This window comes from Trichosurus vulpecula, chromosome 2 (genome assembly GCF_011100635.1).
Source record: "Trichosurus vulpecula isolate mTriVul1 chromosome 2, mTriVul1.pri, whole genome shotgun sequence".
In the NCBI taxonomy this organism is placed as follows: domain Eukaryota; kingdom Metazoa; phylum Chordata; class Mammalia; order Diprotodontia; family Phalangeridae; genus Trichosurus; species Trichosurus vulpecula.
In genome coordinates this window covers 27,951,123-27,971,045 of record NC_050574.1, presented here as the reverse complement: position 1 = coordinate 27,971,045, position 19,923 = coordinate 27,951,123, and the positions used below count along the sequence as shown (strand labels likewise).

Sequence of the window (19,923 nt, the reverse complement as noted above, 5' to 3'; positions counted from 1 at the left end):
CAATTGAGTGGGTATGGTATTCCCTCTTTGAGCCAATTCTGATGGCAGTAAGGTTTACTCACTCCCCCTCACTTCCCCCCTCTTCCTCTCCACTGTAAAAGCTTTTTCTTGCCTCTTTTATGTGAGATAATTTATCCCATTCTACCTCTCCTTTTCCCTTTCTCCCAGTACATTCCTCTTTCACTCCTTAATTTTATTTTTTAGATATCATCCCTTCATATTCAACTCACACCTGTGCCCTCTCTCTATATATACTCCTTCTAACTACCCTAATAATGAGAAAACTTTTACAAGTTGTATCATCTTCCCCTGTAGGAGTGTAAACGGTCTAACTGCTAGCTCTGAGATTCTGAGGTTTTATGGTTTGTTTCTAGTGACTGTCCCGACCCCTCCGTCTTTCAGGAGGAAGGTGGCAAGGATACTCTGAACACCCCTGATATCGGCATCCACAGCTCAGCCAGTTCTTACAAAAGCAACATTGCCGGGGCCGGTGGCCTCCTCACCTGTGGGACTGGGTATCTTCCGCTAATGCAGGAGCTGCAGAGGGCCTTTCTCATGCGGGCTGAATGCCCCAGGTTTAGCAACAGGTCAACTTCAACATCACAGTGGGGTAAGTGCTAGGATTCAAGGGGACTGGGTAGAAATGTGCTTCTACCTCTGCCAAACTAGCTGCATTCCTTCTAGCATAGACCTCATTCTCTCTTGAGAGTAGATTTGAGGTCAGAGTTAAGTATACCAAATGATTGTAGGATCCCTTGAAGAGATGCTGGCTATATTCAACAGAAACAGAATTGGGTAAGTAGAATGGGAGGAAAGAAGGAAAGAAGAAAAGAACGAAGGAAGGAAGGAGAGAAGGAAGGAAGGAGGGAGGGAAGGAAGGAAGTAAGGAGGGAAGGAAGAAGGGAAGGAAGGAAGGAGGGAGGGAAGGAAGGAGGGAAGGAAGGAGGGAGGGAGGGAAAGAGGGAAGGAAGGAAGAAGAGAAGGAAGGAAGGAAGGAGGGAAGGAAGGACCAGTGCGCTAGTACTTCTTTGTGGAAGAAACCATTTGGGGCACTAGGGATATAAAAAGAAAAAAATTTTTTTAAATAAATAAAAACAAGAGTCCCAGTCCTCAGGTTGCTTACTTTCTACTTTCTATCTACAGATACATAAATATAAAGTATATACAGAATAATACAAAGTCATTTCAAAGAGAGAGCTCTGGAAACTAAGAGAAATCAGGAAAAACATCATGTAGAAGGTAGCACAGTACTGTAGTTGTCAGTCCTTGTTTTATTCTCTTATTAGATTGTAAGATACTTGCAAATGTATGGATCTCTCTCTACCTATGGAGGCACACATGTAGAAATATAGAAATACATGCAGTGGTTTTCTCTATAAAAATATCTGTTGTAAAGAAATGAAAAAAAAAATCAGTTTTGAGATGTCTGTTAAAACTATGTTTTCAGGAAAGTAACCCAGGAGCTAAAGATAAGAAAACAACGTATTATTTTGTGACTGATAATGGGTGTCTATACTACACTGGGTAAAATGCTGAATTAAACTACATTCTTGCTCCATCTATCAGTAAGCATGTGTTTTAACAATCCGGCTAGCAGCTTCTGTGGGGGCGTAAGATCCACCCACAGCCAGCACCCAGGAGGCTGCAGGCACGCTGGGAAAGCACAGGTTCTTTTGATCCGCTTAACTAAGGAGAGCAAGGTGAAGGGGTTGACAAACTTCCTTTAATCCAGCATTCAGTTAGTTCAGGGGAGCATACAGTCAAGCATCAACAGACAGACCAAATACAGACTACATTCAATTAGTTCAGGGGAAAAAACAGCCAGCACCCTGAACTTTAGAACATTCATTTAGTTTGGGGAAAAAAACCAGCATCCCGAACTTCAGAATAAAATACAAAGAAATTACAAATATCAACAGACAGACCCAATACAATTCATAGTTACCAACATCTAGGTTCAGCCCGTGAGCTCGGGCTGGCCCAGAGTCATGCTTGCCACCGCTGCCGCACCAACCGGAAAGGGATCTTCAAGCTGTCTTCTCCCCTCTCATAGAGTTTTTGACATCATCAAGTGCCACCTGAATGACCAGGGCCGATTGGTTCTTGAGTTGGCCCCTTCCCCTAGGACCCTGGGAGGTTCACATCCATGTAGACCAGGTTAACACCCACTAGGGTGTGGCTCTGGAGTCAACACTTCCCCTCAGCCAGCCCCATGAATCGTCACACAGGAAGTTCTCTGCTCCCAGGCATGGGTCTCTGGGCTTCCTGCCCCAGAAGAGAAGCAGCACATCCACGAAGACCAGGTCAACACCCAACAGAGGAGGACCCAAACCCACGTGGTCCAAAAGCCTTTGCTGTCCCAGACATGTAAACTAGGCCCTCCCCGGAGTTAGCCCTAACAGGGGCCCAGCACCCAGCAAGGCTCAATGAGATAAACTGAGTCACTCAAAGAAAACAAAGGCCACTCTGGCCACAGCATGTATTAAGTGCCTTCTATATGCCAGGAAATTTGCTAGGTACTGATGATACAAAGACAAAAATAAAAAATAGAAATAGTCCCTGCCATCAAGGTGTTTGCATTTTATTTGGAGAGACAATAAGTACTTTTAGCCCATGTAGGTATGAGGTATCATTATCTCAACTCCCATACCCAGTGACCAGTTGAGTTCCCAAATGTAGGCTGGCTATATCTCCCCCTCAATGTTTTAGAGGTATCCTTGAGGAATTGGAGTTTAATTTCTCTAATGCCTTTGGCTTGGACCTCTACCATGTATATTCCCCCTCCCCAAGATTATTAGTTGAGAACCATTCAGGTGGCAAGGTTTAAAAAGATTTTTAGAAAGGGGCATTTGCTAAGGTGGTACAATATGAACAGTTGATACAAAGCATGCTACACCAAAAAGTTTGTGACACACTTTCTCACAAGTCCATACAGAGTACAGGGGAAAGTGGGCTCAAACTTAGCAAGCCCACTTAGCAAAGGATTTCAGCTCAGAGTTTTTGTTTACTAGAAGACTTTCTCTCCCATTTATGAGGAGAACAAATAAATCTCCTTAAAATGGTAAAACTATGTCCAGCTCTCTTAGGCTCTTGGTGCAGACACTGCTGTCAAGTGATCTAAGGACAGCATTGGACACTGACAGAAAAATGAGAGCTATAGCGGGGCTAATATCCTTCCAATCTTCTATAATGAAAAGGTCCTCCAGTCAGAGGCAGAGAGGTAGGGAAAGGAAAGGAGACCTGGGTAAGGCCATAATTGAGGCTTCTTCCTTCACCTCCGAAGGGGTTCCTTCTCAGAGGGATTCAGCTGGAACTCCATGCTCACTAAAATTGGGGGGGGGGGTTCCCCTTTCTCAACTTGATAGTTTATAGATGATCTCCAGAGGTATGACCAAGTTTGCTAGCTTATTGGAACAGACTCCCAGTTTGGATTCATTTTACTTTATCTGATAGCTTTCAAAGAATTTTTGCACTTAGTGTAAGATCTTTTGATCAATTGACTGATTCAGATTTGTTCTCAATAGGATATCATTGGATCTTAGGGTCATAGATTTGAGCTTGAAAGAACCCCAGAGGTCATCTAGTCCAACCCCTTCTCAGACCCACAGTGGTCAAGTCAGTTGACCAAAGTCATTGCAGGGGAAAAGGGAAAAAGCCAGTACTTGGACCCATATCCCCTGATTCCAAATCCAGCCCTCTTTCCACTCAATCAAGAGAGCTACATATCTGGATTGATATTCAGGCACTAATCAGATCAGGTGACTTCTGAGTTCCTTTTCAACTATGAGACCATATTTCTCCTCCTTTTATTGTATAATTATTATATTATTTTTATAATTATGTTATTTTATTTATTATCTTATAATTATATTATTTTATAAATTATTATGTAATTTATTTATTTATTAGCATTGGCTAACCTTAATGTCTGAAATGCTCTCTTTCCTCCCTTTTGCTTTGTAAAATCCATTACTTCAAGACTTAGCTCAAGTACTGCCTTCTACATGTAGCCTTTCCTGATCTTCCTAGCTGCCTGCCCCTCCAAACACCCTGTCCTGATTTTGCATTTATTTTGTAAATACTTATATGTATATATGCTGTCCCCTATCAAATATAAATTCCATGTGGGCAAGAAACATCCCATGTTAGTTCTTTCATCTCCTCCACCTAACACAGTTCCTAGGACATCATAGATACTTAATAAATGCTTCATTAGTTAACTGATTGACTGGAAATCCAGCAAAAGGCCATATACGGTAGGTACTTAATCAAAGTGCATTGAATTAAAATTAATTGGAAAACTTCTAAAACTTCCCAGGGCCAGGTTTGGTTACTGTGTCTGAACTGCCCAGTGGCACACACCTCAAAGACATCAACTATGAAAACTGGAAAATGACCGATGAAACATCATTCTCGAACATTTTAAAGACAACTCAAACAGGTAAGAATCTGACCAGGCATGATGACAGGGTCTGTCCCTCGTATTTTCCTACCTGTCTCTCCAGTCTCTGTCTGCATGCAAGTATGCATCCTGGGATCCCTTTCCCAGTTTAATGAGCTTGGCTATGTTATTAGCTGACTATGCTTAAGTCTCCCCACCTGCAAAGGTATTTGAATTTTAACTTGATTTTTTTCAGTGACCATTGCTTGTCTCCTCCCTTACAGACACGCCTTCATTGACTTACAGTTTTGTCATGTTCAGGGCATCGATAAAACCCATAGTTGAAGATAGTGTCAGCTGGTAAAAGATTGTCAGGGTTACCTGTGCATCTTGGTGATTGTACAGCCTTGCTTGTCCAAGAATGATCTGTGCATGTGACATATATCGTATCTAGCTACTACACATTTTGGAATGATGTAGGGTGACACAGTAGCAAAAAGATTTGTTGAGAATTTGGCTTATGGAGATCTCTGTTTTGTGCATCTCTTACTATAGAGTGTACTTGCTGCATGGATTAAAAGATGGAAAGGATGCTACTTGGGTGTATCACTCAGGAGCACAATTCTCTGTACCTACTTGTAGTCTCTGCTCTGTCTGCGATAGGTCAAGGATGACTATATTTAAAGAAGCTTATTATTTCAGACAGGAGGTCTCCAAATACTATTTTACTGTACTGTAAGTAGCATAAACTTGTTTGTGTTGGGCTGTATACTGTGCATCCCTCTTGTTTTTGCTCGGGAGAACACAGAACCCTGCTCTATTGCCCAATGTCCCCAAGCCTATGGAAAAATCCCCATTTGACAAAGACTTCTTCATCTTTGCGGATGGATTTATATGAGCTTTTCTTTTTGCTGGAAGATGAAGACAACATAATCCCCATATGTTTCCCATTTTTCTCTAGCTTCTAAGCCAAACTCAGTTGCCAACTGTGCAGATCAGACCAACTCAGATGCCTGATGACATCTACTGCTTCTGTTTTCTTTAGATGGAATCAGTCGGAACAAAGTGCACTCACCAGACTGAGCTACTTACCAGATCAGAACTACCTTTACATGATACTGATCATCCTCATAGAAACTTAGAGATTCCCAATAAGGGTATCAGAACCATTGAGTGTGGGGTTAGACCTATATGATGGACTAGGTAAAACAGTTGAGATGATTTCTCATATAAGTGAATACAATTCTCTAATGTCATAACATACATATAAAATATTATGAATATACATATATATATATATATAATATATGATTCTATGAAACTACATTTTTCTTTGTTTAATGCCATTCATTGTTGTTTTTGAAATGTGTGTGGTTTTTTAAATTGTTCATAAAATGTTGACATGCATGCTTTTATGTACTGTTCTTTATACATTAATTATATATGTAACACGTATTATTGATGTATGGCATACATATGATTTCAAAAATATGGCTTCAGACACTTACCAGCTGTGTGACACTGGGGAAGTCACTTAACTTCTATTTGCCTCAGTTTCTTCATCTGTAAAATGGGGGTGAAAATAGTACCTACCTCCCAGGGTAGTTGTGAGAACAAATGAGATGATAATTGGTGCCTTCGACAGAAATCGGGAAGCTTTAAGAGGAGGAATAGGTTTCAGGGGAAGATTATGAGTTTTGTTTCAGACTACTGAGCACCCAATTTGAAATACCGTGGTGACAGTTGACGAAGTGGGACTTGAGCTCAGAAGAGATGGTAAATGTACCTGCACATCATAAGAACTATATAAATGTTAGATGTTATTTGGGTCTCTTTAGAGAATAGTCTGTGACACATGTCACTGGCTGGGCCAGACTACTTCTCTGCTAGCTGGCCCTTCCAGCTCTCCTGCTGGGCAAAGCCATTTCTTTGCTACTCTTGGGCCACCGAAACAGTGAGAAACTCATTTATTACACAGGCACCCTGGTAGGGTGCTGAAAAAAGTGTTACACTCTTTAAATGACAAGCAGTTGCCTTAAGCAAGAAAAATGTCAAGCTCCTCAGATCTGTTCTGGAGTTTGCAGTTCTTTCTCTTTCTCTCAATCTGTATGTTGTGGTTCAGTACCTAAAATTTTGGGGCTGGAGTCAGGAAGACTTAGTTCAAATTTGGCCTCAGATATTTACTAGCTGTGTGACCCTGGGCAAGTCACTTCACCTTGGTTTGCCTCAGTTTCCTCAACCAGAAATGGGGATAATAATGGTACATACCTTCTAGGGTTGTTGAGGATCAAATGAGATAAGAATTGTAAACCACTTTGCCAAGTGCCTGGCATATAGTAAGCTCTATATAAATGTTAGTTATCATCACCATCATCATCTTAGTGATAGGGCCTTTCCCCATCCAGATCTTCAAATAGAAAGGAATTCTGTTTCATTCAATCTACCCTCACCAAAATCAATTCTCTTCTCACAGCAAAAGAGGTGCAAAATCTTTCTTCCCCCCTCTATTTTTCTTTCTTCATACCAGAGGGGATAGTAGAGAGCAATACATTTTTGAGGGGTTTCCAATTTCTCAGACTATAGATGGCTCTGTGTTGCTCAGTAGTTTTCAGTTGCGTCCAACTCTTCGTGACCCCGTCTGCGGTTTTCTTGGCAAAGATAAAGGAGTGGTTTGCCATTTCCTTCTCCAGCTCATTTTGCAGCTGAGGAAACTGAGCCAAACAGGGTGAAGCGACTTGCCCAGGGTCACAGAGCTAACTGAGGCTGGATTTGAACTAGGGAAGATGAGTCTTCCTGACTCCAGGTCAGGTGCTCTATCTACTGTGCCATCTAGCTTCCCTAAAACGTGGCGCTAGAGAGCAGTAAACTCAGCCAGCTCTTCATACATAAAGCAGCAGGATTTGTATCTCTTCTCTTGAACCAATCAGCTCTTGGCAAAGCAACACCTCTTTTGCAATCTACATGGATCCCAACAAAACAGCTGCAAAAAAGTCATCCTACCAACTGAGCTCCTATCAGCTTCTGTCTTGTCTTCTAAATGAAATTCTCCTTTACTATTAATGTCTTTTGTCAATGACTTTGCCTTGTACTCAGCTTCCTCCTATCCCTTTCCTTTTCCACTCTTCTTCTGTCTTTATTTTTTTTTTCCAGCCAAAGAAGAACAAAGTTTATTAATGATTTGCCATATTGGGTAGATCCTTAGGGAGCCTGAGCATTTATGATGCTAATGCCAGCGGGCCAGATTAATCCAAGCTGAGCTAGATTGAATCTGAGCCTGTCTTTATTTTCTAAGGCAGAGGTTCTTAACATGGGATCTGTGAACTTTTTCTCCAAAAAAAAAAACAAAAATTTTTTATACTCATTTTCAGTACTGGTTTCCTTTGTGATCCTCTGTATTTTATCTGATGCATTTAAAATGACTATTCTTTGAAGGTATCCATAAGTTTCATCAGATTGCCAAAGGGGACACACAAAGGAGATTACAAACTCTATCCTAATGCCTAAAATCCAGTCCCTTCATCAGCAGTGACCCTCATAAACATGATGAGAAGCATGCGACCATATCCATCCTTATTTAATTTTCCCACAGTCCCCAAAGAAATTTGGTGGTTTTTTTTTTTTAATTTCTAGTTTCTTAGTTCTAACCCTTAAAACTCTGAAAACAATCCCATGCAAATAAGCTGATGGAACACAATTCCCTGTACCAATGTAAGGTAGCTTAGAAAACCTTAATGTGGTAGAAGAAATGGGAGCAATGACTCTATTGTTTTGTTTTGTTTTGTTTTTTAGGGAAAAAGCTCACATATAGCCAGAGTGCCTGTGAATTCCAAAACTTAAGACAAAGCTACGAGGGTCCCAGTTCTCAGACCATGATAAAGGGCCCCCAAAGCTGGAAGATTCCTTGGTATGCTACTGTGATTCAGGAGAAGGTGAGCTGGTCCAGGGCTCTGATTTCCATGGAGCATTCTGCGTGGAGCAGGCCTATACCTCAGAGCCCTTGAGAGGAAAGGCCTGTGTAAATTGTAAAGCACTTATAAGTATAGGAGCCATTATCACTACAAACTGTAAAGTGATACAGATATGGAGGCCATTTTCACTGTTAATCAAGCAAAAAGCATTTATTTAGCTGCTACAATGGGTCAGGCATTATACTAGGCTCTGGGGAGACAAAGACAGAAATGAAGCTATTTCTGCCCTCCAGGGCATTCCATTCTATTGGATGAGATAACATTTAAAACATATCATTATCTTTCCCCCTAAACCCAACCATCTTTGGAACTTCTCTATTACTGCTGAGAATGCCACCATTATCCCTACAGTAACCTACCTGGGTTTGAAACCTCAATGTCATCCGCAACCCCTTGGATTCCCTTTCCCCTACATATCTAATCAGTTACCAAATCTTATCGTGTTTTCCTCCACCCCTTCCCTTGGACATATTCCTTTCTCTCCACTCACACTGTAACCCAGGCCCTCATCACCTTTCACCTGAACTATTGCATGGCCTTCTAATTGGTCTCCTGGGCTCCATCCCACCCTCCATAGAGCTGCCAAAGAGATTCTCCTAAAATACAGATCTGACCTCATGAGCCCCTCCCCATTCCCCAATAAACTCCAGGGGCTCCATGTTACCTTTAGAATCCAATATAAACTTGGCTATCTAAAACTCTTCACAAACTGGCCCTTTCCTATCTTCCTAGTCTTCTTACTAATTACTCTCCCAATCCCAATTCATTCCTCTGAGCCTCGTTTTCCTCAGCTATAAAATGGCAATAAAGTACTTACTTAGTGCTGTGGCTGGCATGTAGGAGGGATTTAATAAATGCTTCCCTCCATCCCCCTTTCCTTTACAGAGATGAAATCCCAGAAACTATGGGGGAGGGGGATGCTTTTGGAAGACAAAGATCAGCTCTGTGGTGGGTCTCCAATGTCTCTGAGGCCAAGTAAAAAGAAGTCACGAGACTTAGCAAATGATTGGCTATGTGGGGTGAGAAAATCAAGGAGCATTCTGAGTTTGGCAGTCTGGGTGACTAGAAGGAAAATGGTGCCTTTGACAGAAATCAGGAGGTTTTAAGAGGAGGAATAGGTTTCAGGGGAAGATAATGAGTATTCTTTTGGACTACTGGGCATCCAGTTTGAAACACCATGGGGCAGTTGGCAAAGTGGGACTTGGGCTCAGAAGAGATTGGGTCTTGCTCTGCTCAGGCCTCACAGGGAAATGCAGGGACTGATGAGTAGAGGCTGCAATGATATTAGGAATGAATTCCACACAATGAAGGCTGCTCCCAAGTGGGAAGGGGCTGCTAGAAAGGTGGTGGATGTCCCCTCCTTGAAGGTCTTCAAGCAGAGTCTGCATGACCCCATGGGGCAGATTTGTTGTAGAGATGGTGCCTTCTCTGGTATGGGAGTGTTCGTTGGCCCCTGAGGTCCCTTTTTGAGATTCTGTAACAAGTACGTATTTACCAAGAACAGTCTGGTTCTCTTGCCAGGATCGGCACTTGGTCCTGATGAAGGATGAGCTTAACCGGCTTACAGCTTTAGAAGAGGCTTGCCGGAAGAAGGATGATGAGCTTGCCCAACTCAAAGAAGAGGTGAAAGACCTACAGAAACAGCTGCAGTTCCTAAGTGAAGTCCGAGGAATAGAAACTAACCTCAAGGAAGAGGTGAGCGGGGCCCAGAAGGGGACAGCCCACACTGGGAGGGGAAAGGAAAGAAAATCACAGGGCTGCATAGTCTTTGCAAATGGCCTCTTTGATGTACTGGTGACTCCACAGGCCAGCTGGCCTAGAGTCATCTTAGCCCTCTGGAAGCTGACCCTCTCCCACCTTTGCTTTTCTTAGGTGTCGAGGGTAAGCCAAGAAGGCAGTGGTGTCCTGGGCAAAAAGGAGGACCTGGGACAGGCCCTGAAGGTACATCCTCCCTTTGATCTTGTTTGTCCCATCTAGGGGCTTATCTTTCTCATCTGGAACTCTAAGCAAGTCACTTAACCTCTGATGATTCCCAGGCAACTATTGGGGTTGCCGATCTACTTTGATTGAAGGGGTTTTCTTGCTAAGACCTCCCTACATAGCTCCTGACTCTCCCCCACCTCTTATCAATCAATAAAAATTTATTAAGTACCTACTGTGCTGGGCACTGTGCTGAGTGCGGGGGATACAAAAAGAGGCAAAAGACCATCCTGCCCTCATAGAGCAATCATACCCCAACATGGGGTTGCTATGAGGAAAGCACTTTGGAAGCCTTGAAATGCTATAGATATATGACCTGTTATGAGCACTAATGAGGTACAGCACGGCATGGTATGGGAAGAAGATAGTACTGAGAGTCCAAGTGTCCTAGGTTTGAATCCCAGCCTGCCTTCTTAATGGCACTATAACCATTGGGAAATTCCTCAAACCTCTCTGAACTTCAAGCAAGTGCCTTGATATTTGTCCCCTAAATTCTAAATGGGTTTTGTGCCTTTTTTGTGCCTTTTGTGATTTCCCACAGTTGTCCATTTGGAGAAATCACAAATCCTTCCAATGATTGCATTTTATTATATGGGCATTAATATGAACATTAATGGTCATGAGATATATATAGATATAGATATAGATATAGATATAGATATAAATATAGATATAGATATAAATATAGATATAGATATAAATGTATGTAGTCTTTGTAATATATTGTTATAATCTAATATTTTATTTAGGAGTTTTGTATCCATATTCAAATAATGAAATTGGTCTACCATTTTCTTTCTCCGTTTTTACTCTTCCTAGTTTAGGGATCAGTATCATATTTGTTTCATAAAGAGTTTGGGAGGTCTCCTTCTTTGCCTATTACTCCAGAAAATTTACTTAATATTGAAATTAGTTGGTCTTTAAATGTTTGATAGAATTCACTTGTAAATCCTTCTGGTCCTGTTGCTTTTTTCCTTAGGAAGTTCATTTATGTCCTAACTGATTTCTTTTTTTCTAAAATAGATCTATTTGAATATTCTATTTCCTCTTCTGTTAATCTAGGCAGTTTATATGCAATTCCTCTTCCATTTCACTTACATTGTTAAATTTATCAGCACCTAATTGGGCAAAATAACTCCTTGTAATTACTTTGATTTCATCTTTGTTAGCTGTATAATCACCCTTTTCATTTTTAATACTTCATGATTTTGTTTTCTTCTCTCTCTTTTTAAATCACATTAACCCATGGGCATATTAATAGGCAAGGGCAAGATCAATAGAAGAGGTAGGAGGCAAGACAGTAGGCAGAAGGCTGGATAGTAGGTAGGTTGTAGGGCTGGAAGCTTTAGGGCTAAAGCCCTTCTCTTTGAGTATAAGATTCTGCCTTCATAAAATGAAAGTGTTGAATCAGGTGATCCCCGAAGTCCCTTCAGCTGTATAATGCCATTAGCCTCTGAGTCAGCTTTCGCTCCCCAATCTACTGGTTGTCAAAGTGTCCCCCAGACCTTCTATCTCCTTGGAGAATCAGAATCAGAATCACAGAAGGTCAGAGCCGGAGGAGACCTTAGATGCCAAAGGAATGCATTGTTCTGAAGACCTCTAGTCCAATCCCTTCATGCTAGAGTAAGGGAAACTGAGGCCAGCTTAGGGCCTCCTAGACCAGCCCTTTTTACCTCACATCTTGTTGCATCTGAAGCAGATGAACTGATAGATAGACTTTTTCTTACAGCCTGCTATTTCTTCAATCTGACCACCTTTCTGCCCATGGACTTATCTTCACACTCAGGGCAGACCCCAGGCAAATAGAGGCTAGCTCAAAGCCATGTTTTCCACCAATCTATGGGGCAGCCAGGAAACAACACCCGAAATGTGTTTAATTTCCTTGCTCACCACTGGGACTGTTAGATAGGTGTGAAATGTCAAGGCATTCTGGGTAATAACATGCAAAAATAAGCAAGTCCAGTGTGGGTCCCCCTTAGTTCTCCAAATGAGTATGCTCATTACCACAGGGCTGCTTGCTGTGACAGAGAGGAGGAGAGGACACCAGGGGCCACACCCCATGCTGGGCCTGCTTCATTTGTATGTCATACTCCAACCTGGACTCCTTGACAGTTATTTGAAAGCCAGTCATTCTGGGCTATGAGCTGGGACTAAAAGCTGAAAAGTTTGTGGTGTGGATGAAGGTTGACCTCTGTGTCAGTCCCCCTACTCCAGAAGTTCTTAACCTGGGGTCGATGAACTTTAAAATATATATATATATATAGTTTTGATCATTGGATTTCAATGTCATCATAATCCTACATGTCTTATATTGTGCCTTAAAAAAATTTCCTGAGGAGGTGTCCCTAGGCTTCACTAGATTGCCAAGGGGGGATCCAGGACACTGAAAAAGATGAAGAATTCCTGCCCTAAAGAAAACTCATCCTCCAGATCCTTACCCACTTTTCACTTTGGACCCAACTGAATTCATCCTATAGCCAGAAGATACCCCGACTATTCAAGACATGAGGGGAAGTCAGGACACCAGTATTCTTTCCACTGCAACTTATGAGGATGCTGAAATCCAAGGACAGAGCATCACAGCGGAGGTGAAGGATGGAGGTTTCAGAACATGCATAGACAGTTATGGGCCCCTCCCACCCCATGAGGCAAGACATATCAGTACCTCGGGGAGCATTACCAAAGATGAAGAGGAGCTACTAAGATCAATGAAAGAGGTAAGATGGGGTGGGAGGGTGGAGAAGGGCTTTAGATGGGGAAAGACAACTGTTGGCTACCTCACCCCATGAGTCCAGCCAGTGGGGTGTTTCTCAGCCCCTTCTCACCCAGCAATACCCCTCTCCAAAGTGTCATCCTTTGATAAGCCAGAGCAAGGCCAAGGGCTAGGTGAGTTGTTTGCTAGGATGCCAAATTCCAAGACAGATACTATTGTATTGTTGCCATTTTTACAGTTGAGGAAACTGAGGCCAAAAGAGGTTGTTCAGTAACTTACCCAGAGTCACACAGCTAGTAAGTGTCTAAGACTGGACTTGAACTCTGGTCTTTTGACTCCAGGCCCAGTGCTCTATTTACTGAACAGCCCCCTATCGATATCATCTCTTTCGTTTTCCATTGCCAGAGACTGCTTCTTTAACCCTAGCCAGTGGTCATATAGATCTGTGCTGTTGGAAGTGTGGATGTGCTCAGTGTAAACCCACCCTGCTAAAGAGAGAGGGGAGAAAAAAATAACTAACAAAGCATGCCTTTGTGGGGGTAGGTCTGTAGCATCATCTTCCAAAAAGAATATGTATATTACTACACCCATCATGTGTTGATTCAATATTTTGCTGAGTTGTCCCATTCTTGGCAAAGCTTAAGGTGAAGTTTACAGAATGCTGCATTCACAGTCAAGACCTGTATTCAAATCTCTCCTCTGATAATTACTAGCTATGTGACCCTCAGTAATGCACTTGACCTCTCTGAGATGGTTTCTTCTTCTATAAAATGGGGACAATCACAGAATTTCAGAGTTGACTAGAATCTCAGCAGCTGTCTAATCCAACCCCTACCCTACCAATGGAACATCCACAACCAATGGTCAGCTAGCCTTTGCTTGAAGTTAGTGCCCACTCCACTTTGGGATAGCTCTGATTATTAGGAAGCTACTTATTTTTAAAAAATCTACTGACAAGTGTTGTCAAGAGGCTCAAGTGAGATAATGCCTGGAAAATACTTTGCAATAACATATAAAGTCAGTTATTATTATAATAATGTCATGACTTTTTGTAGGGGACTTTCTTTGACTTCTATTTGTAATATTTCTATTACTGTAGTAATAGAAAGAATTAAGCCTCATAAGGAGCTCTCTAAAGCAGTTCATGCTTGGGTGAGGTCAATCTACAAGAGATCTTATTAAAGCCACTCCATTCTGAATTTTTAGAGTGCTTCTGAGTGTGAAACCTGGACAAAAACCAGCTTCCTTCTTCCTAAGCCTCACAATAGGGTTACAAATTTCTGCCTCACTGAACAGATTCCTCATTCAGTTCGTTCATCCATTCATTGATCTATACATCCACAAACATTTATCCAGCATTTCCTTCAAGCCTAGCACTGCGCTTGGTAATGTTTGAGATACAGAGTTTATGTAAAACATGTTGCCTGCCTCTCATGGATCTCACTGACACCAAGAGAGATATGAGATAAAATGACACTTGTGGAGGCACCTCACACACAGTAGGTGCTTTAAAAATATATGGTAAGTTACAGTGTGAAACAAAATGTGTGATGTCTAAGGAGTACCCTTTGCTCTTAATGAAATCTGAAGTAGTACATTTGGTTCTGGGCTCCATATTTTTGGAAGACATGGACAAGATGGAAAGGACCTAGAGGCAGGCTCAGTGAAAGGTCTCAAGTTCACACCGTAGGAGGCTTGGCTGAAGAAACTGGGGATGTTTAGCTTAGAGAAATGAAGACTGAGTGTGAGAACTGGAGACCTGATAGTTGTCTTTAAATTTTTGAATGACTGTCTTGTAAAAGAAGGATTAGTCTTGTTCAGCTTGGCCCCAGATGGGAGAATTAGGAACAAGATGTGGGAGTTGAAGGAAAAAAAGGCTCATTTAATTTAGAGGTCTGGAAAAACTTCCTCACAATGAAAGAGAGACTCCCAAATAGGAATGGGGTGATTTGGAAGGTGACAGACTCCCTTTTCATTTGAGGTCTTAAAACAATGTAGGGATGGCTGCCTTTCAGAGATGCCTTCAGAAGGGAATTCTTGCACAAATAGACATTCAATTGACTGAGGCTCATTCCAACTCCTGAAATTCTTTGTGATTCTCTATGGCAAAATCATTCCCCACTTTTTGGCTTCCAAGAGGATGAAAAGCATGGAAGAATAATAACAGCTATTGAAAAACTCCCCAAATAGTGCACCTTCTCCCTGCCCTCACCCCCTTCTCTCCTCAGGCTTCTCATTTTGTTGGAAAAATCCGAAAACCACCCCACCTCCCTGACGAGTGTGATAGCGAAACAGAAGCCAAAATCATCGAGGAAGATGAGAAAGTGTCAGAAGAGGATGTAGTAGAAGGAATCGAGTATTTAGACAGGGAAGTAGAGGAAGAACTCATAGCCAGGATGAATGAGTATGAGCAGGTGAATGACGAGCTCCGGGCTGAGTTGGAAATCATGAAAAATGAGTACTCAATTGTCACAGGTATGATGCCATGTTGGGTTGCCAAGCCCAAACGGGCGGACTCACTTTGAGTGCTCTGGAAAGTGGGGTACAGGGGGTGGGTGACCCCTTTGACTATCACTTTCTGGACACCTTGCTCACAGGGGCCAGGGAAATCGAAGCAGCGAGCAGCTCTGTTCAGAGGGAGGGGAGGAAGGGCATGCACACTAGTAGGTCAGTAGTTTTAATTTACAAGAGGGACTTCTAGAATTTGAACAGGACTTCCTAAAGGGAAGATGGATAAGAGAGATGGTGTGAGGAGACAGAGAGGAAAATGATGCCCCAGGATGGAAATCTATGGGATCTTATTGGGCAAGGGTGGGCCAGCTGGCATTGGTGTCTCAGAGAGCACACAATGAACCTTTCTGCTCCTTGCCTTTCCTCTTCTTCCTCCTATTCTTCACCTTCTCTCCCTCTCTCTTTCTCTTGTTTTTCCTTCTCTTTCTTCTTTGATTTTCCTTCTCTTTTTCTCTCTCTTTCTTTATTCCATTCTCTTCCTCTTCTCCTCCTCTCTATTTTCTCCTTCTTGCTAGTCTTTCTTTTCTTTCCTTCTTCTCTTGTCCTTCATTCTCTCTTTCTTGCTACTTTTTTCTTTTTCTTCTCCTCTCCCTCTTCCTCCTCTTCATTCTCTCCTTCTTGCTACTTTTCTTCTCCCTCTCCACTCCCTCCTAAAGCTTATTTTCTCTTCTTTTCTCATTTTTTTTCTTCTTGTCCCACTTTTCTTCCTATTTTTCTCTCTCTTCTCTTTTTTCTCCCTCCTCTTTTACTTTTTCCTCTCCCCCTTACTCTTCTCCTCTTTTTTCTTTCCCTTTTCCTCTTCTCCTTCTTTCTACTTTTTTTCTTTCCTTCTTACTATTGTTTCTCTCATTTTCCTTTTTCCTTCTCTATCCCTTCCTCCTCTCCATTTTCTCCCTCCTGTTACTCTTCCTTTTTTCTTTCCATTCTCTCCTAATGCTTTTTCTCTTCTTTTCTCTTTTTCTTTTTATTGTCCTCCTTTCCTCTTCTTCTTTTTCTCCCTCTCCCTTCTTTTTCTACTTTTCTTCTTTCACCATTTCCCTTTTCTCCTCTCTGTCATCTCCCTCTTGTTCCTTTTTCTCTCTTTCCTTTTCTTCCTAAATTTCTTCCTTTCTTTCTTCTTCACTTTCATCTTTTCCTCTCCATTTTTTTCTCCCTCTCTTCTTCATTTCTCCTCTTCCTCCTTCCTACTCTCTTTTCATCCTCTTCCTTTTTTTCTTATCTTCTCTCTTTCTACTCTTCTCCCTTCCCTTTCCTTCCTTTTCTTCATTCCCTCCCTCTTGTTAGTTAGTTTCTCCTTTCCCTCCTAACTCTCTTCTTCTTCTTTTTTCCTCCTTTTCTTTCTTCTTATCCTCTTCTTCTTCTCTGTCCCTCTCTCTTCATTTCTCCCTTTCCCTTCTCTTTTTTCTCCTCCCCCTTTCTCTTCCTCCTTTCCCTCTTCCTGTTTTCCTTTTCATCTCTCCTTCCTTTTTTCTCCCTTTCCCCTTCTTATCCTCATCCTCTTCTTTATTTTCTTTTCCTTGTTCTCTTCTTATTCCTCTTTATTTTTTTTTCCTTCTGGCTACTCTTTCTTCTTCCTCTCTTTTATTTTTTTTTTCTTTCAGGAACTATTCTGTCTTTACAAAGACAAGTAGATTTCCAGGAATCCCAGCTGCAAAAAACGACACTGGAAAAGGAAACCCTGCAAAAGGAACTCCGAGAAAGGAAAGCTCAGCTTCAAGCCATGTCGGACAAGGTTCTATCCCCCTCCAGACCCAGGAGGCCCAGGGGGCTGCTTCCTACTCATTCTATTACCCAATGAGCACATGTCTACTGAGTTCCCCTTGGATTCAGCCCTGTTCCAGGCCTGCTCCTGGGTCTTAGGACCCCAGGGAAGCAGCTGCCACACTGAACATCCTCCTTCCCTTGTTTTTTAGTTTGCCAGCCTCCGAGAAGAACGAAAACATGAAGAAATGATGGGCCTCATCGAGAAGGACAATCTTAACCTCAGACAGGTCTGAGTATTTTTAGATTGAAAATATCATTGTCATTCTTACCATAGGCCAAATCCTGTTACAACCAACAAGATCGAAGGCTAGAAATCTCTCTCTGACAAAAGAATTCCCAAGCAGCAATTGCTGGTGCACTTATTTTAAGTAATTATAGCTGATATTTCTATAGCGCTTTATGGTTTGTAAAGTGCTTTATATACATTCTCTCATTTGGTCCTCACAAAAGTCCTGGGATGTAGCCAGCTTACATTGCCCTCACTTTAGAGATGAGGAAATCGAGGCACAGAAGCCCAGGATCGTACAGCTTATAAGTATCAGAGGTGAAATTTGAACTCAGGCCTTCCAGACTCCAAACCCAGTAGGTGAGCCATTGTCACAAAACTCTAGCACCATTTAAAACAAAAAAGAAGAATATAGACAGTCTCTTGGAATTTATTGTAACAGGATTTGGCTAATAGACAAAATATATGAATGCTAGTGGGTACTGGCCAGCAATGTGGGGAACATTGAATTTGATCAGTTTTGAGCTATTTAAACTTGACCTTACTCCTCCAGCTTGTCTTTCGAGTGGGGGGGCTGGTCTGTCCTCCATTTTATCTCTTATTTCTTTCCCTAGCATGTAGCTGAGCTGGAGTTTGAACTAAAGAAGAGAGAAGAGGTCATCTCAGAGTATGACAGCAAGATCAATCAGTTGCAGGCCCAGGTGAATCTAGACAAAAACCACATGAACCGGCAGAAGCAGAACCATGAGGACCTCCAGAACCGCTATGAAGAAATGCACTTATCGGAGCAACAGTACCGAGTGCTCCTGGAGAGTTGCCAAGCCCGGGTAAAAACTATTTGTTCCTCCACAGGACTTCCCATACACGTGGGGAGATGGCGGAGTTTGGGCTCCCTGTAGCTACTTGTGCACTAGATCACAAGCAAAGCCAGATGACTATGAGAATCCGTGAGCCAGTCAATCAAAAAGCATTTATTAAGCACCTCCTGTGTGCCAGGCACTGAGCTAAGTGCTGGGAGATACAAAGAAAGACAAAAGAGCTCTCGAGGAGCTCAAAGTCGAACGGGGGAGACAACAGACAAATAGCTGTATATACAAACAAAACATATACAGGAGAAATTGGAGATAATCAACACTAACATGAAGCAGGGGAGGGGAGAGTTGGGAAAGTCTTCTTGGAGAAGGTGGGATTGATGAGGTGCTTGTGCTCGGACCCTAAATTCTAACAGCCTCTGCTTGGGTGCCTGTGCTTGAACCACAATTCCAAGACACATCCAGTTCTCATAAACACATCTAGTTCTCAAAATATATTCTGTCCCAGGCTGTCTCTCTCTAGTTAAAGGGCAGCATGCCCCAGCTTATCTCTGCTTCTTCCTCAGTAAGCAGCTATGCCCAGTTATAGATTGATTTCTGGATGCTGATAATTGACTGTACACTGAGTCATAACCATATTTACTATTCACTCCCAAGCAGAAGCTGTTAGAAATTAGGGTCTGGCTCAGCTTTGGGCCAGGTTCCCAGACATAGTATTTTGTCTTACAAAACACTAGATGAGAAACTATTCCCCTTTAGCCCGACCAACAGTGAATTTAGCGATGTTTCACAGTAAAAACCACACCCCCCAGTAACCCCCCTGTGGGCTATTTCCTAGAGAACTCTGCGTAATACACCTGCATGGTAGAGACTAAATGTGCATGTTCCTTTAAGAACCAACCATGCCTTAACCACTCTCTAATCCCACCCCCAAACACCTAACTGACATGTCCCCCCCCACAATCCCCTATTAGCTTCTATAAAGATTCCCCCTGCACCTCTTTATGGTTGCAGGTTCCCTATGAACTCTTGCCTGCTTTATTTACATAAAGCATAATAAATCTTTGCCTCCTTGACTTAAAGAATGCTTGGGTCACCAAATTCATTCCAGGTGGCCTTGCCTTGGGAACTTTGGTTTGGGATTTCTACATCCCCGGGTTCATTTCTCCCTCAACAGGATTTTAGCTGGGTCTTGAGGAAGCCAGGGAAGCTGTGGAATAGAGACAAGGTAGGAGACAATTCCAGGCATAGGAACAACCACTGAAAATGCCCAGAGTCAGAAGATGGGGTGCCTTATGAGAAGGATCGATGTCACTGGGGAGGGAGTAAGGAGTAAGGGCACTCTCATAGTCGGCTTCCTCTCTTCCTATTTGCAAGCTTCTGAGCAAAGCTAGAGGAGGTCATGCAATGGAGTTGCCCAGTTTCATTACAAATTTATGTCATTTGATTTCAACAGGTCCTCATTGCAATGAAGCAACGCTCTTATATTTCCCTAATTGATTCTCTAAGCCCTCCCCACAGTAGATGTTCAATTTCTCTATTCAAACTTCCCACACAGTCTTCTTCCT

The 19,923-nt window shown here is 42.2% G+C and overlaps 1 protein-coding gene across 3 annotated transcripts in view; it reads left to right on the top strand.

Moving 5' to 3' along the window:
• CCDC27 (coiled-coil domain containing 27) overlaps positions 1-19,923 on the top strand; it is a 37,150-nt gene that overhangs the window by 11,684 nt on the left and 5,543 nt on the right. The window contains exons 2-11 of one of the 3 annotated variants that reach the window (XR_005009650.1): positions 403-610; positions 4,319-4,441; positions 8,171-8,310; positions 9,871-10,044; positions 10,222-10,290; positions 12,807-13,046; positions 15,271-15,517; positions 16,210-17,285; positions 17,467-17,544; positions 18,158-18,370. Coding sequence is in view for 1 of the 3 variants with exons in the window: in XM_036747636.1 (XP_036603531.1) it covers positions 375-610; positions 4,319-4,441; positions 8,171-8,310; positions 9,871-10,044; positions 10,222-10,290; positions 12,807-13,046; positions 15,271-15,517; positions 17,155-17,285; positions 17,467-17,544; positions 18,158-18,370 (1,651 nt within the window). In the remaining 2 variants the exon portion in view is untranslated. Of the gene's footprint in view, positions 1-374; positions 611-4,318; positions 4,442-8,170; positions 8,311-9,870; positions 10,045-10,221; positions 10,291-12,806; positions 13,047-15,270; positions 15,518-16,209; positions 17,286-17,466; positions 17,545-18,157; positions 18,371-19,923 lie in introns of all 3 variants that reach the window. The other 2 variants (XR_005009651.1, XM_036747636.1) reach the window with 2 other exon arrangements.